Genomic DNA, 13380 nt, shown 5'->3' with positions numbered 1-13380 from the left:
TAGTGCTGTCTGGGGGGTTTGTTGAGGGCTGTTTTGGATCAAGCAGGAAGTCCCCACCAGTGATGCAGGAAGTGACAGTCATTTTGGCTGTACCCCTTTAGAGAGTGGAGTTCCCCTCTCCAAAATGCCACTGTGTGAAGGTGGAGGGACCTGTGGCTTTTTAATGTGTCTGCAGAGATGGAGTATAATTGGGTGACTGTTCAAACTGTTCCCTGTCTATGTCTTTCCAGACCCTGTTTATTTTTTTAGTCGATGCAACGCTGCTCTCATTAGTTCAGGGCAGGTTATCTGGGTGTTTTATTCAGCAATTTTATTATAAACGCTATTTTAGCTCATTATTTTTGGATTCCAGGACCACCAAAGAGGTTCCTCGTAACAACATGGCCTGTATGTGTAATTGTATCTCATGCAATGAGAAGTTCAGAAGTCACAACCACGCACACGTGCATGGACACCCGAACTCTCACACACTGAGTTGAGGGAAAATTTTAGCTGCTCGTATGGGGTCTTATTGCTAGAGTTTGTGTGCATGCGGTGGGAGCATAAAACCACAAATATAAAAGGGAGGCTGGAACTCCCATACAGCCTGGGGTTGGGTAGGTGACTTTAGCATTTTAGGGCATTAACTAAGTGGAGTGCTTTTGTCAGTACACCTAAACATGACATCACTGAGATGAATGACAGAGAATGCATTTTAGTGTTTCCACTTTTGTTTTTTGGATGGAATACAGGAAAGGCACATTCCACCGATTTCAACATCCATTCCGTTGCTATGGCAGTGCATTATGGGGAATTCGTGTGTTGTAGAGAATTCTCTGGTGTAATTCTTGGAAAGCTGAATTTTCAGTATTGTGGCATTGCTAATATTATTGGCTCCTTTATGAGAAATTGCTTGTATTTCTGTCATTTTTGGGGTGTTTAAATGATTTAATGAAATATGCATGTATATGTATTTCTAGGAAGTGAGTTTGGAATTATTTAAAATAAATTATTTTGTTATATTTTCAGTTATGGGCTGGACTGCGATTCACAGTACCACGTCTCAAGGACACACACACATTTGTGCAGTTTGACCTTCAGATACGTAGGTATGAAACTTGAAACCAGTGCACACAGCTTTAATGTGTTTTTTGTTTTATGGTGTTTTACCTAAGTGTCTTTAAAAATAAACATTCACATTATCTATAGACAATTAAACTATACTGTAGCAAACATAAATAACTGTTTAGTACTTTTGCATAGAAAACATATCATTGTTTGAATTGGCATTATTTTTTTTTATTTTTATAAATAAGAAATGTATAAAGAAATAAATATATAAAAAGGAAATCTTATATAAAGAAATAAACTTTTTTTTATTGATATTTAAAAAAAATATACGATTGCCAATACAAAATGTAATGATTTACTTTTATTTATTTAAATATGTATTTCATATTGGCCATCATATACATTTTTAATTATAAGTGAGAATATTATGGTCCCTGATATTTCATGCATCTTAAATATATGGTTAGGTTAGTTGCACATGCCCTTAAAGAGGCTTTAGTATGCTCTTTAATAAGCTCTCCATCTCTCCATCTACAGTAAGAATGAGAATAACTCCCAGAGTGAAGTGGTTCCCTACAAGTTGGAGGTGGTGGTCCGGTCAGATGTTATTCTACAGGGGTGAGTTCACATGCAGAACCCATTTATATGTACTTCACAAGACCACCGCTCTTCTAGAACTCTCACTAGGAAACTCTCCCGGTTTTCATTTTCTCGTCTCTCTTTATCTCTCATTTTACAGTGTCTCCCGACCAGACAAGGTCTTCTTTCCTCTACCGAACTGGAAGTTGACCAAGAATGTGATGGTTGAACAGGATGTCGGACCCTCAGTCCAGCACACTTACGAGGTAAAGACCTTGTCTGAGTTGTTCAGTTGGACTTGAAGTCAGAGAAGGACTGTCATTGATAGGAATCCATAGTAAAAGCTATATATTCCTGTGGTGTAATTATGGGATGTATGGTTTTGCCTAGCAACTAGCAGTTACATTTGCAGTGTTTTAAATGTTAGCCCTGCCAGCTTTTTTTTTGAGCTAGAGACTTCAAATAATTTTAGGTAAACTTTTTCATGAACTCCTCATATAATTCATTCATTCATTCATTCATTCATTCTCTTTTTACAAGCAAAAATAAAATGTATATAAATAAAAAAGACTGTCAATGCAACACCATAGACAGTCAAATGTTATTTCTTCATTGAAAACGTGTTCGTATGCAATTTGTGATTGTACAATCAGAGATCTTTTTAAATTAATTTACATTTTATGAAATGAACACAGAAGTCACTAAGTCCATTTCATGTCGGTCAGTTCCGCTAATTGCTGCTTGCAGTTTGGTTTCTATATATGACACATACTTTCTGTTAGGGTTTTGCTGATGAGTCACGCAAAACTTGCACATGGAGAGGTTGTCATGGAGAATCTCCAAAAGCTACACAGAGGTCCTGAAATAGCACAAGGCATCAAACCATCCTTTTATGATGACCAGAAAGTACAGAAACACCTGTGGAGTTGCTTTAGCAGCACAACTTAATCTTGTGGTTGTGATGGCATATGATGTAATCGTGAAAATGACAAAGCAGCAGCCTTGTTTTTAAACTGAAGTGGTTGAGAGGATTATGACATAACATACACTTGACTCATATCTCTCTTTCTCTGTCCGTTTCTCTTTCTCAGTTGGTGAACAACGGGCCGAGCCGCATCAGTCACACTCTACTGCAGCTCAAATGCCCCATGAGGCTTCAAAGTAACAGGTTCATTTACCCGCTGGAGGTCACGACGGAGGGCCCTGTTAACTGCACCACCCACAACATAGTCAACCCCCTGAACCTCAAGGTAAGAAGCTGTAGGTTAACTGCAGGACAGAGATTTAATCAGGGTACGAACTGACAAAATAATTAAAGGGGTCATATGATGATGCTAAAAAGAACATTATTTGGTGTAATGAAATGTGTTTATGCGGTTTAAAGTAAAAAAAACACATTATTTTCCACATAATGTACATTAATGTTTCTCCTCTATGCCCCGCCTTTTGAAACGCGTCGATTTTTACAAAGCTCATCGGGCTGAAAAAGCGAGGTGTGCTGTGATTGGCCAGCTATCCAATGCCTTGTTATTGGCCGTCGTTTCGTCCTGCTTTCTGACCTTTCTCATAAACTCCCGCTCTGTTTTCCTCTCTGCTGGAGTGTAGGATGAGAAGGACTTCAGGGATAAGCTGTCACCTATCTTCGTTGCGCTCAACTTCAGCCTGAACCCTCAAGCCGCGGCAGACAGATACGGTCTGCGGCCCATCCTCAACTACCAAACAGCAGAGCTCATCGAACAGAAAGTACATACATCTAATGCTGCAGATATCCCACAATGCTTTATTTGAACAAACTGAGGTTTTGCATGGAGCGGTAGGTTCTTCTCCTGCTTTGTGAAGAGATTTTCAAAACATACATCTGGGATGTTCTCCAAATTGTCTGGAAAGCCATTTGAGAGATGAAGGAAATGTGTAGCGTGTACGGCAGAGAACTTTTCACTGTCCCACCAGGAGTAGCTTTCTGGGCTTTATGGAAACTCCACTGTAGAGGTGTTTGTGGGTATAGAGGGTTAATAGATTTCAGTTTTTTTTCTGGGCGGGTTCTCACGGGCCATATGCCATCTGTTTAGCTTGAACTTTTTGGGTGGTAGTTTTCTCTCAGTAGTTATTGAGACCGTGCCGAACACATGGGCCGCACTGACCATATGCAGAATCATTCTAATCAGAGGTCTTGGAAACATTGCAGATGGAATTATCTTCTAAACTTCTACTTATTCAAGCCAAAAAACTAAGTGGAAGCCCTTTTATTCATGATAAATGAGTCTTCTTTATAAAGGAAGAGAAAATAATTTAAAAGTATGATAAAAAAAAAAACAAATTCTAATTTAAGTCATTTAAAAACACGTGCCAAGTTTTTAGAAATGTACTTTTTGTGTTCACATTGGTTTTATATTGTTTAAAAAACATACTGTTTTAAATAACAAAAACTTAATAATAATAATAATAAATTATTATTATTATTAAAGTAACTTATATTTTTATAGAGTATAGATGATATATAAAAATATCAACAATTTTCTTAGAATAATTAAATAAAAATAAAATAATTATTATTAACAATATTTTTATATTTTTTAATATTATATAAACATGTAATTATATACTATCATATAAATATGATATAAATATATAAATGTGTTCGAGTAAGTCATATAATAATAATAATAATAATAACAGCAACACAATATATTTTATATAATACACAATATATTTAATACAAGTACAAATATTATATAAATATACACAATATTTAAAGCAAATTATAACAATAATGAAAAATAATTGTATTATTATTTCAATTATTTTCCTAATAAAAAAATAATAGATTGTCAAACTTCAAAGACCTTTCTTTTTTTAAGAATTAGTGGAATAAATGAATAATCTTATACGTGGTCTTTACTTTCAAGGGACTACAGATGTGATGCTCTGTATTCATTTCGCCTTTAGATTGAGATGTTTTGGAGCTCCTTTGATAAATGTTGTGAGTGATCCCGCCTGACGCCCTCCCATTTGTTGACCCAATTATGCTGTTTTCAGACCTTGACACTTCCGTAAACACTTTATGGTGGTTTTGGCTGTGGATCAACTTGGACATATGCACATGTGACCCTCTCTTTTATCTCCGCTTGGGCTTCTAATTGTTTGGCTGCTCCAGTGATCCCAAACAACCCTCTTCAGGAGGTTCGGAGCAGCCCGATACAGAGCTATGGAAAGGGCTGGCTGCCCTCATCGGTTGTAATTAGAGCTCAGCAACTGCTGATTACAGGGAAGCCACTTTGCCCTTTCTAATCTCCCTATTCTATTTTCTTAACCTCATTGTCATGTTGCGTCATCCTCGCACATGTTAGAAACACGGCATCAGGTGATAGCAATTTGCCACGGCACCACTTTCCCCATTTCTTTGTTTTAGATTCTTTCATACATTGTATACGGATACTCTCTCATTAATGGGTGTGCTTTATGTGAGATATATATATATATATGTGTGTGTGTGTGGTGAGAGTTGGGTGGTGTCGCGTGCAGCTAGCATGCGGTTCAGGGTCGGCAGCCTCTGATGTGGATGTTGGTGACAGATAGAACGGCCTTATGGGTACAACCATAGCTGTTTATCCCTTCAAGTGAGCGCTATATGTTTTTTGAAGCCTGTACACATCTGCTCTTCAAACCAGCAGTGTTTACTAATCTTTTTTAGGCTGAGGAGTGTTTACCCGTGTAAACGGTAATGTTTATATTCATTTTGTACGATGGTGTATTAGGCGTCAATATTGTCTGACATGGTCATGCGCTAATACTTTACCTAACCGAACGCACTGTTTATAATGCAGTTGCGCTGCTGTCTGTAGTTTACAAATTTCTTACGAGTGCTTTGCTTGGATTTTTTTGAAAAAAGCTGTTTGTAGGAGTTTGTAAATGGTTTCATAGTGTAAGTAGGTTGAAATTTCATAGCAGTTTGTAAAGGTTTATTGGAGGTTTTCCCTGTGTAAAGTGCCTAGAGATGTTTAGTTGGGATGCTGCTTCTGGGAAGTGTGTCTAAAAGTATGCTTATCAGGGCGTTGACGCCTACAGGTGGTATCCTTCATATGATTAAGAAAATGACTGGAGAATCTCAGACAAGTTCTTTTTTTTTTTAGATCATATTGCTCGTAAATGAATGGCTAACCTTCTGTTTTTACCCTTTTGTTTGTTTATTTATACATTTAACTACTCTAAAAATATTATAATTGATTTATTTTATGCTGAATTAATTTTTTTTCTAAAAAAATAACATTTGTTGTTGTAGATTATGGCAAATTTCTAAAGCTTTTCTTTTAAATACATTTAAGCCTCCCACCAATTTATAAAAATGAATTTTAATTCAGAAATTAAAAACATTATTGTCATGAATTGTATTTTTAATGTATTATGAAATAAATTAATAGATCTGGAAAAAAAATAAGTCTTTGCATTTGCATATAATTGTAGATCTGTCTGGCTTCATTTTGGTATGCAATGCCCACTTCTCACCATCCAGTAAATTCCTTTAAATATAAAATCAGGTCCCAGGAGATCTTTTTTTCTCATATAATTCCCTGTGTCCCTCAAATAAGTCACATTCTGAAATTGAAATATGTTGGAAATTGATGACTATAATCTCTCAGTAACTTAACTTAATGTTTTTCTGGCTTGTGTTCTAGGCCCAGATTTTATTGGACTGCGGAGAGGACAACATCTGCGTCCCTGACCTGAAACTCTCTGTGCATGGGTAAGATGATTAGCAAGGAATGCAAAGAAGAAATAAAAGCCTTGGGTTTAGTGTGCTTGTTGCAAAGTTTGCAGCAAAGGCACGTTTGAAGTAAAACTATTTTAGGCATGAGAAATGCTAATTCCAGCTACTGTTTAGATTAGATATTTGGATAAATATATGTGATTCATATTCATATATGTGAATATATGGACAGAGTGTTCCCAGGTGAGATTAGTGACACGCGCGCACACACACACATGCATAGATACACAGGAAAAAAACAGGAAGGAGGGCTATGCAACAGGTGCTGGGATTGGCTGACTTGGCTTGTGGAAAAAAAACTGCATAGATGAAGTAGATAAGTTTGGAAAACTGTGGCCCCCTTTTTCCTGCAGTTGATTTGTAAAATCTGTGAGTATTTTCTCTCTCTTTTATACACCGGTTTGTTTGTATCTGTTGTTATACTTCGACTGCAAAAATATGCCTTACCAAAAACCTTACAGATTTGTTGCATTTGTCTTAGGCCACATATTTATTAAACTGTGGAGGGCATTAATTATCTCCACAGAGTCTTTGGATTTTCTCGTCATCCAACAAACAGAGGGAATAGTATGTCTTGGAAATTCACTCGAGGCGTTATTCTATAGGAAAACTTTACAGGGACGCCTCGGACAGCATGGCTATTCTTTAGTACAGCTGTCAGCATTTGCTTCCCAGGTCCAGGTTTCAGTCAAATTCACTTTTATATTAAATCATTTCCAAGTAATTATTAGAACTTACCGGTGTTCATTTGTTGTAAAGATCACGGTATTTATTTTGAGTAGCCATTGAATGCAAATCATGACCTCCTTGTGACATGAACCCAACCAATATGTGCCATCTGGAGGGGTTTGTTATGAAAGTGCAGCAAGCACTGGCTTCCGCATAGGTTCGAGTCCCTCACCAGCCGAGTGCCAGCGTTTGAATTCTGTGCATGCCGCTTCCCCAGCATGGGTTTACGAGGCCAGGCAGTAATTGGAAGCGTCTGTGTGGCCCTCTCATGGAATTTCTCATTGTGTCTGAGATGTAGAGAGAAAAGAAAAGGGGAAGGGAACACGAGGGAATAGAAAAAAAGGGAACTTTGCGGAATGTTTCACAATCTTTGTCGTTGCATGTTCGACTTTATAGCTACAATGGAAATTAGGGGTTTTTAATAGGAAATGTGTGTACAATGCAGGAGGAAGGGCTTCCTGTTGGAAAGGTCCGAGTGATATTTTACTGCTAGATCAGAATACAGTCAATGTCCTGTGTGCTTAATACTTTAGAGCTAGTATAAAAACTACTACACAGGTTTTAAATGGCCAGTTAGTGGTGTTTGTTAATGCATTGACTTAAACAGTGTTTGTGTCTGAAAGTACAATTTGTATATTTGCTCTTGACCCTGTAGAAAGTAAATTAGCCACCAATGGAAGAGTTTTATGTTTTGTTCACGTTTTGGTTCCTCAGGGACAGGAAGGAAGTGTACATGGGCGATGACAACTCTCTGACACTGACTTTCAATGCAAAGAACGATGGAGGCGGAGCGTACGAAGCCGAACTGTATGTGGTCTTGCCACCAGAGGCCGACTACAGCGGAATAGCCCGCAATAACGAGGTGAGATATGGAGACCTCCACGTGCTGCCTATTACACGGACGTGTGCCAGACCCCGTCCATTAACTCCTACATGTGTTCAGCATTTCAGCTGAGAAAGACCTTTGTTCTGTCACTTTGATACTCTAGAGAAGACGTGTTTTTTTTTATTAATGGAGACATGTGATGAGAAATCCTCAGCGTTCGGCATTTTAATGCAGTGGTTTTGGGGTCCATGGAAAATTGAAAAGAAAAAAATAACAATTTACTAAATTACTAACTATTTTTATCACGATAAACAATTAGAATAATATTTTTGCTTCAAATAAATGTCATAATAAATACAAGTATTTTTGCTTTAGTACAATGACAATGTAGAAACCAATTATTTGACTTTGTAAGCAACGTGTCTTTATAATATCCTTTCCTTATACAATATAAATTGGTCTTTATATATGAAAATATATAGAATACTTTACATTTTAAGAAGAAGGTCCCTTGCAAGAGGATCTTGGGAATCACAAAGGATTAACTCCTGTTTTAATGAATTGCTTATTTTGAACCGTAACGCCGTGTAAGGATAATTTAGATAAAAAAAATTTAACATTCAGCAAAAGTACCACAACTGGTCTAAGCAGGTCAAGACATGAGTCAGGGGTATGAGTTATCATTCTGTGTGTGTGTTTCCCGAAATGTACTGGTCTTTTTCTCTGTTTCTCTGGACAGAGCCTGGCCCAACTGACCTGCAGTTATGAGACGGAAAATCAGACCCGCTACCTCAGCTGTGACCTGGGGAACCCCATGAAATCAGGCACCAGCGTAAGCACCTAACACTCTCCACACACACTTTTATCAAGTGCAGTTGAATCTTACTGCTTTTCTAGCATGTCTGAGAATTTTGAGTTTTGAATTTTTGAGTCATGGAAATGAGTAGAATCTTATGAAGTCATGGAAAGTACAGATAAAGATTCATCAACAGATGAATCTTTATCTGCCGATCTATACATATGTTGATCTACTGATATAGTATATGTAGTTATAGTTTTGTTCAATTCTTACATTTTTCATTGACTAGAAATTGCTTTTTGTGTGTGCGGTCTCTATAAAACAATTTATAATTATCCAGTTATCCTTTTCCAGTATTCACAAATGCCTAGAAAAATGTTAGTTGGCTCGTAGTGCTGTCTGGGGGGTTTGTTGAGGGCTGTTTTGGATCAAGCAGGAAGTCCCCACCAGTGATGCAGGAAGTGACAGTCATTTTGGCTGTACCCCTTTAGAGAGTGGAGTTCCCCTCTCCAAAATGCCACTGTGTGAAGGTGGAGGGACCTGTGGCTTTTTAATGTGTCTGCAGAGATGGAGTATAATTGGGTGACTGTTCAAACTGTTCCCTGTCTATGTCTTTCCAGACCCTGTTTATTTTTTTAGTCGATGCAACGCTGCTCTCATTAGTTCAGGGCAGGTTATCTGGGTGTTTTATTCAGCAATTTTATTATAAACGCTATTTTAGCTCATTATTTTTGGATTCCAGGACCACCAAAGAGGTTCCTCGTAACAACATGGCCTGTATGTGTAATTGTATCTCATGCAATGAGAAGTTCAGAAGTCACAACCACGCACACGTGCATGGACACCCGAACTCTCACACACTGAGTTGAGGGAAAATTTGGCTTTTTAATGTGTCTGCAGAGATGGAGTATAATTGGGTGACTGTTCAAACTGTTCCCTGTCTATGTCTTTCCAGACCCTGTTTATTTTTTTAGTCGATGCAACGCTGCTCTCATTAGTTCAGGGCAGGTTATCTGGGTGTTTTATTCAGCAATTTTATTATAAACGCTATTTTAGCTCATTATTTTTGGATTCCAGGACCACCAAAGAGGTTCCTCGTAACAACTTGGCCTGTATGTGTAATTGTATCTCATGCAATGAGAAGTTCAGAAGTCACAACCACGCACACGTGCATGGACACCCGAACTCTCACACACTGAGTTGAGGGAAAATTATAGCTGCTCGTATGGGGTCTTATTGCTAGAGTTTGTGTGCATGCGGTGGGAGCATAAAACCACAAATATAAAAGGGAGGCTGGAACTCCCATACAGCCTGGGGTTGGGTAGGTGACTTTAGCATTTTAGGGCATTAACTAAGTGGAGTGCTTTTGTCAGTACACCTAAACATGACATCACTGAGATGAATGACAGAGAATGCATTTTAGTGTTTCCACTTTTGTTTTTTGGATGGAATACAGGAAAGGCACATTCCACCGATTTCAACATCCATTCCGTTGCTATGGCAGTGCATTATGGGGAATTCGTGTGTTGTAAAGAATTCTCTGGTGTAATTCTTGGAAAGCTGAATTTTCAGTATTGTGGCATTGCTAATATTGTTGGCTCCTTTATGAGAAATTGCTTGTATTTCTGTCATTTTTGGGGTGTTTAAATGATTTAATGAAATATGCATGTATATGTATTTCTAGGAAGTGAGTTTGGAATTATTTAAAATAAATTATTTTGTTATATTTTCAGTTATGGGCTGGACTGCGATTCACAGTACCACGTCTCAAGGACACACACACATTTGTGCAGTTTGACCTTCAGATACGTAGGTATGAAACTTGAAACCAGTGCACACAGCTTTAATGTGTTTTTTGTTTTATGGTGTTTTACCTAAGTGTCTTTAAAAATAAACATTCACATTATCTATAGACAATTAAACTATACTGTAGCAAACATAAATAACTGTTTAGTACTTTTGCATAGAAAACATATCATTGTTTGAATTGGCATTATTTTTTTTTATTTTTATAAATAAGAAATGTATAAAGAAATAAATATATAAAAAGGAAATCTTATATAAAGAAATAAACTTTTTTTTATTGATATTTAAAAAAAATATACGATTGCCAATACAAAATGTAATGATTTACTTTTATTTATTTAAATATGTATTTCATATTGGCCATCATATACATTTTTAATTATAAGTGAGAATATTATGGTCCCTGATATTTCATGCATCTTAAATATATGGTTAGGTTAGTTGCACATGCCCTTAAAGAGGCTTTAGTATGCTCTTTAATAAGCTCTCCATCTCTCCATCTACAGTAAGAATGAGAATAACTCCCAGAGTGAAGTGGTTCCCTACAAGTTGGAGGTGGTGGTCCGGTCAGATGTTATTCTACAGGGGTGAGTTCACATGCAGAACCCATTTATATGTACTTCACAAGACCACCGCTCTTCTAGAACTCTCACTAGGAAACTCTCCCGGTTTTCATTTTCTCGTCTCTCTTTATCTCTCATTTTACAGTGTCTCCCGACCAGACAAGGTCTTCTTTCCTCTACCGAACTGGAAGTTGACCAAGAATGTGATGGTTGAACAGGATGTCGGACCCTCAGTCCAGCACACTTACGAGGTAAAGACCTTGTCTGAGTTGTTCAGTTGGACTTGAAGTCAGAGAAGGACTGTCATTGATAGGAATCCATAGTAAAAGCTATATATTCCTGTGGTGTAATTATGGGATGTATGGTTTTGCCTAGCAACTAGCAGTTACATTTGCAGTGTTTTAAATGTTAGCCCTGCCAGCTTTTTTTTTGAGCTAGAGACTTCAAATAATTTTAGGTAAACTTTTTCATGAACTCCTCATATAATTCATTCATTCATTCATTCATTCATTCTCTTTTTACAAGCAAAAATAAAATGTATATAAATAAAAAAGACTGTCAATGCAACACCATAGACAGTCAAATGTTATTTCTTCATTGAAAACGTGTTCGTATGCAATTTGTGATTGTACAATCAGAGATCTTTTTAAATTAATTTACATTTTATGAAATGAACACAGAAGTCACTAAGTCCATTTCATGTCGGTCAGTTCCGCTAATTGCTGCTTGCAGTTTGGTTTCTATATATGACACATACTTTCTGTTAGGGTTTTGCTGATGAGTCACGCAAAACTTGCACATGGAGAGGTTGTCATGGAGAATCTCCAAAAGCTACACAGAGGTCCTGAAATAGCACAAGGCATCAAACCATCCTTTTATGATGACCAGAAAGTACAGAAACACCTGTGGAGTTGCTTTAGCAGCACAACTTAATCTTGTGGTTGTGATGGCATATGATGTAATCGTGAAAATGACAAAGCAGCAGCCTTGTTTTTAAACTGAAGTGGTTGAGAGGATTATGACATAACATACACTTGACTCATATCTCTCTTTCTCTGTCCGTTTCTCTTTCTCAGTTGGTGAACAACGGGCCGAGCCGCATCAGTCACACTCTACTGCAGCTCAAATGCCCCATGAGGCTTCAAAGTAACAGGTTCATTTACCCGCTGGAGGTCACGACGGAGGGCCCTGTTAACTGCACCACCCACAACATAGTCAACCCCCTGAACCTCAAGGTAAGAAGCTGTAGGTTAACTGCAGGACAGAGATTTAATCAGGGTACGAACTGACAAAATAATTAAAGGGGTCATATGATGATGCTAAAAAGAACATTATTTGGTGTAATGAAATGTGTTTATGCGGTTTAAAGTAAAAAAAACACATTATTTTCCACATAATGTACATTAATGTTTCTCCTCTATGCCCCGCCTTTTGAAACGCGTCGATTTTTACAAAGCTCATCGGGCTGAAAAAGCGAGGTGTGCTGTGATTGGCCAGCTATCCAATGCCTTGTTATTGGCCGAATACCTCAAGCGTGAGACGGAAATGTTATGCCCCTCACCATACTGTAATGCCCTGTCCGGGCGGAGCGACGAGACAAAAACATTAAAACCCATTACAAACGAGGCATTTGTTGCATCCAGTGGGGACATAATTACTGATTATAATGACTTATACTGTCTTTTTACACGTTGTTGCATTGCATCGCGCGGCGTAAACATAAAACTCTGTCTGCATTTGTGATCAGAGAAATGACAAACAACAAGAGCTACTCTACTGCCCAAAACTCGTGTTTTGAATCATCAGTGGCAAATTCTTTAAATGAAAACGTACTTACAGACTGTGAGTCAGAACTGCCGCATTTTAGTCTAACGTTACTCTCCCAGGATCAGTAAACAGTCCTCCATAAAATGTGCTGCACACATCTGGATATTTGGGTTAAACTACTCTGGAACAGTGTTGTAAATACAACTGATTTGTAGTCGTGTCCTCTTTTGGAAGACCAAACAAAGTAGTTTCGCTTTCACAACGAAAAACACAGTGGCCTAGCGTGAGGGGAAGCCCTGGCTTGGCATGCGCTGAGGCCAGGTTAGCGTGAGCCGAAGCCCCGGCTTAGTGTGCGCTGAGGCCGGGATAGAGTGAGCTGTGGCCGGGTTAGCGTGAGCCGAAGCCCCGGCTTAGCGTGCGCTGAGGCCGGGATAGAGTGAGCTGAGGCCGGGTTAGCATGAGCTGAAGCCCCGGCTTAGCGTGCGCTGAGGCCGGG

The 13380-nt window shown here is 38.1% G+C and overlaps 1 protein-coding gene across 1 annotated transcript in view; it reads left to right on the top strand.

Annotated features, from left to right (window-relative positions):
• Nucleotides 1-13380, top strand: part of LOC107599342 (integrin alpha-5-like) — a 65162-nt gene that overhangs the window by 36711 nt on the left and 15071 nt on the right. The window contains exons 19-30 of the mRNA XM_016290908.1: nt 1009-1088; nt 1588-1668; nt 1790-1895; nt 2721-2879; nt 3235-3372; nt 6303-6370; nt 7838-7985; nt 8689-8781; nt 10482-10561; nt 11061-11141; nt 11263-11368; nt 12194-12352. Of these exons, the coding sequence (XP_016146394.1) occupies nt 1009-1088; nt 1588-1668; nt 1790-1895; nt 2721-2879; nt 3235-3372; nt 6303-6370; nt 7838-7985; nt 8689-8781; nt 10482-10561; nt 11061-11141; nt 11263-11368; nt 12194-12352 (1299 nt within the window). The remainder of the gene's footprint in view (nt 1-1008; nt 1089-1587; nt 1669-1789; nt 1896-2720; nt 2880-3234; nt 3373-6302; nt 6371-7837; nt 7986-8688; nt 8782-10481; nt 10562-11060; nt 11142-11262; nt 11369-12193; nt 12353-13380) is intronic.

The sequence above is a fragment of the Sinocyclocheilus grahami genome, unplaced genomic scaffold (assembly GCF_001515645.1).
Source record: "Sinocyclocheilus grahami isolate Dianchi unplaced genomic scaffold, SAMN03320097.WGS_v1.1 scaffold13.1, whole genome shotgun sequence".
NCBI lineage: Eukaryota > Metazoa > Chordata > Actinopteri > Cypriniformes > Cyprinidae > Sinocyclocheilus > Sinocyclocheilus grahami.
The sequence above is the reverse complement of the archived record's forward strand: the minus strand, read 5'-3'. Positions and strand labels throughout refer to the sequence as shown.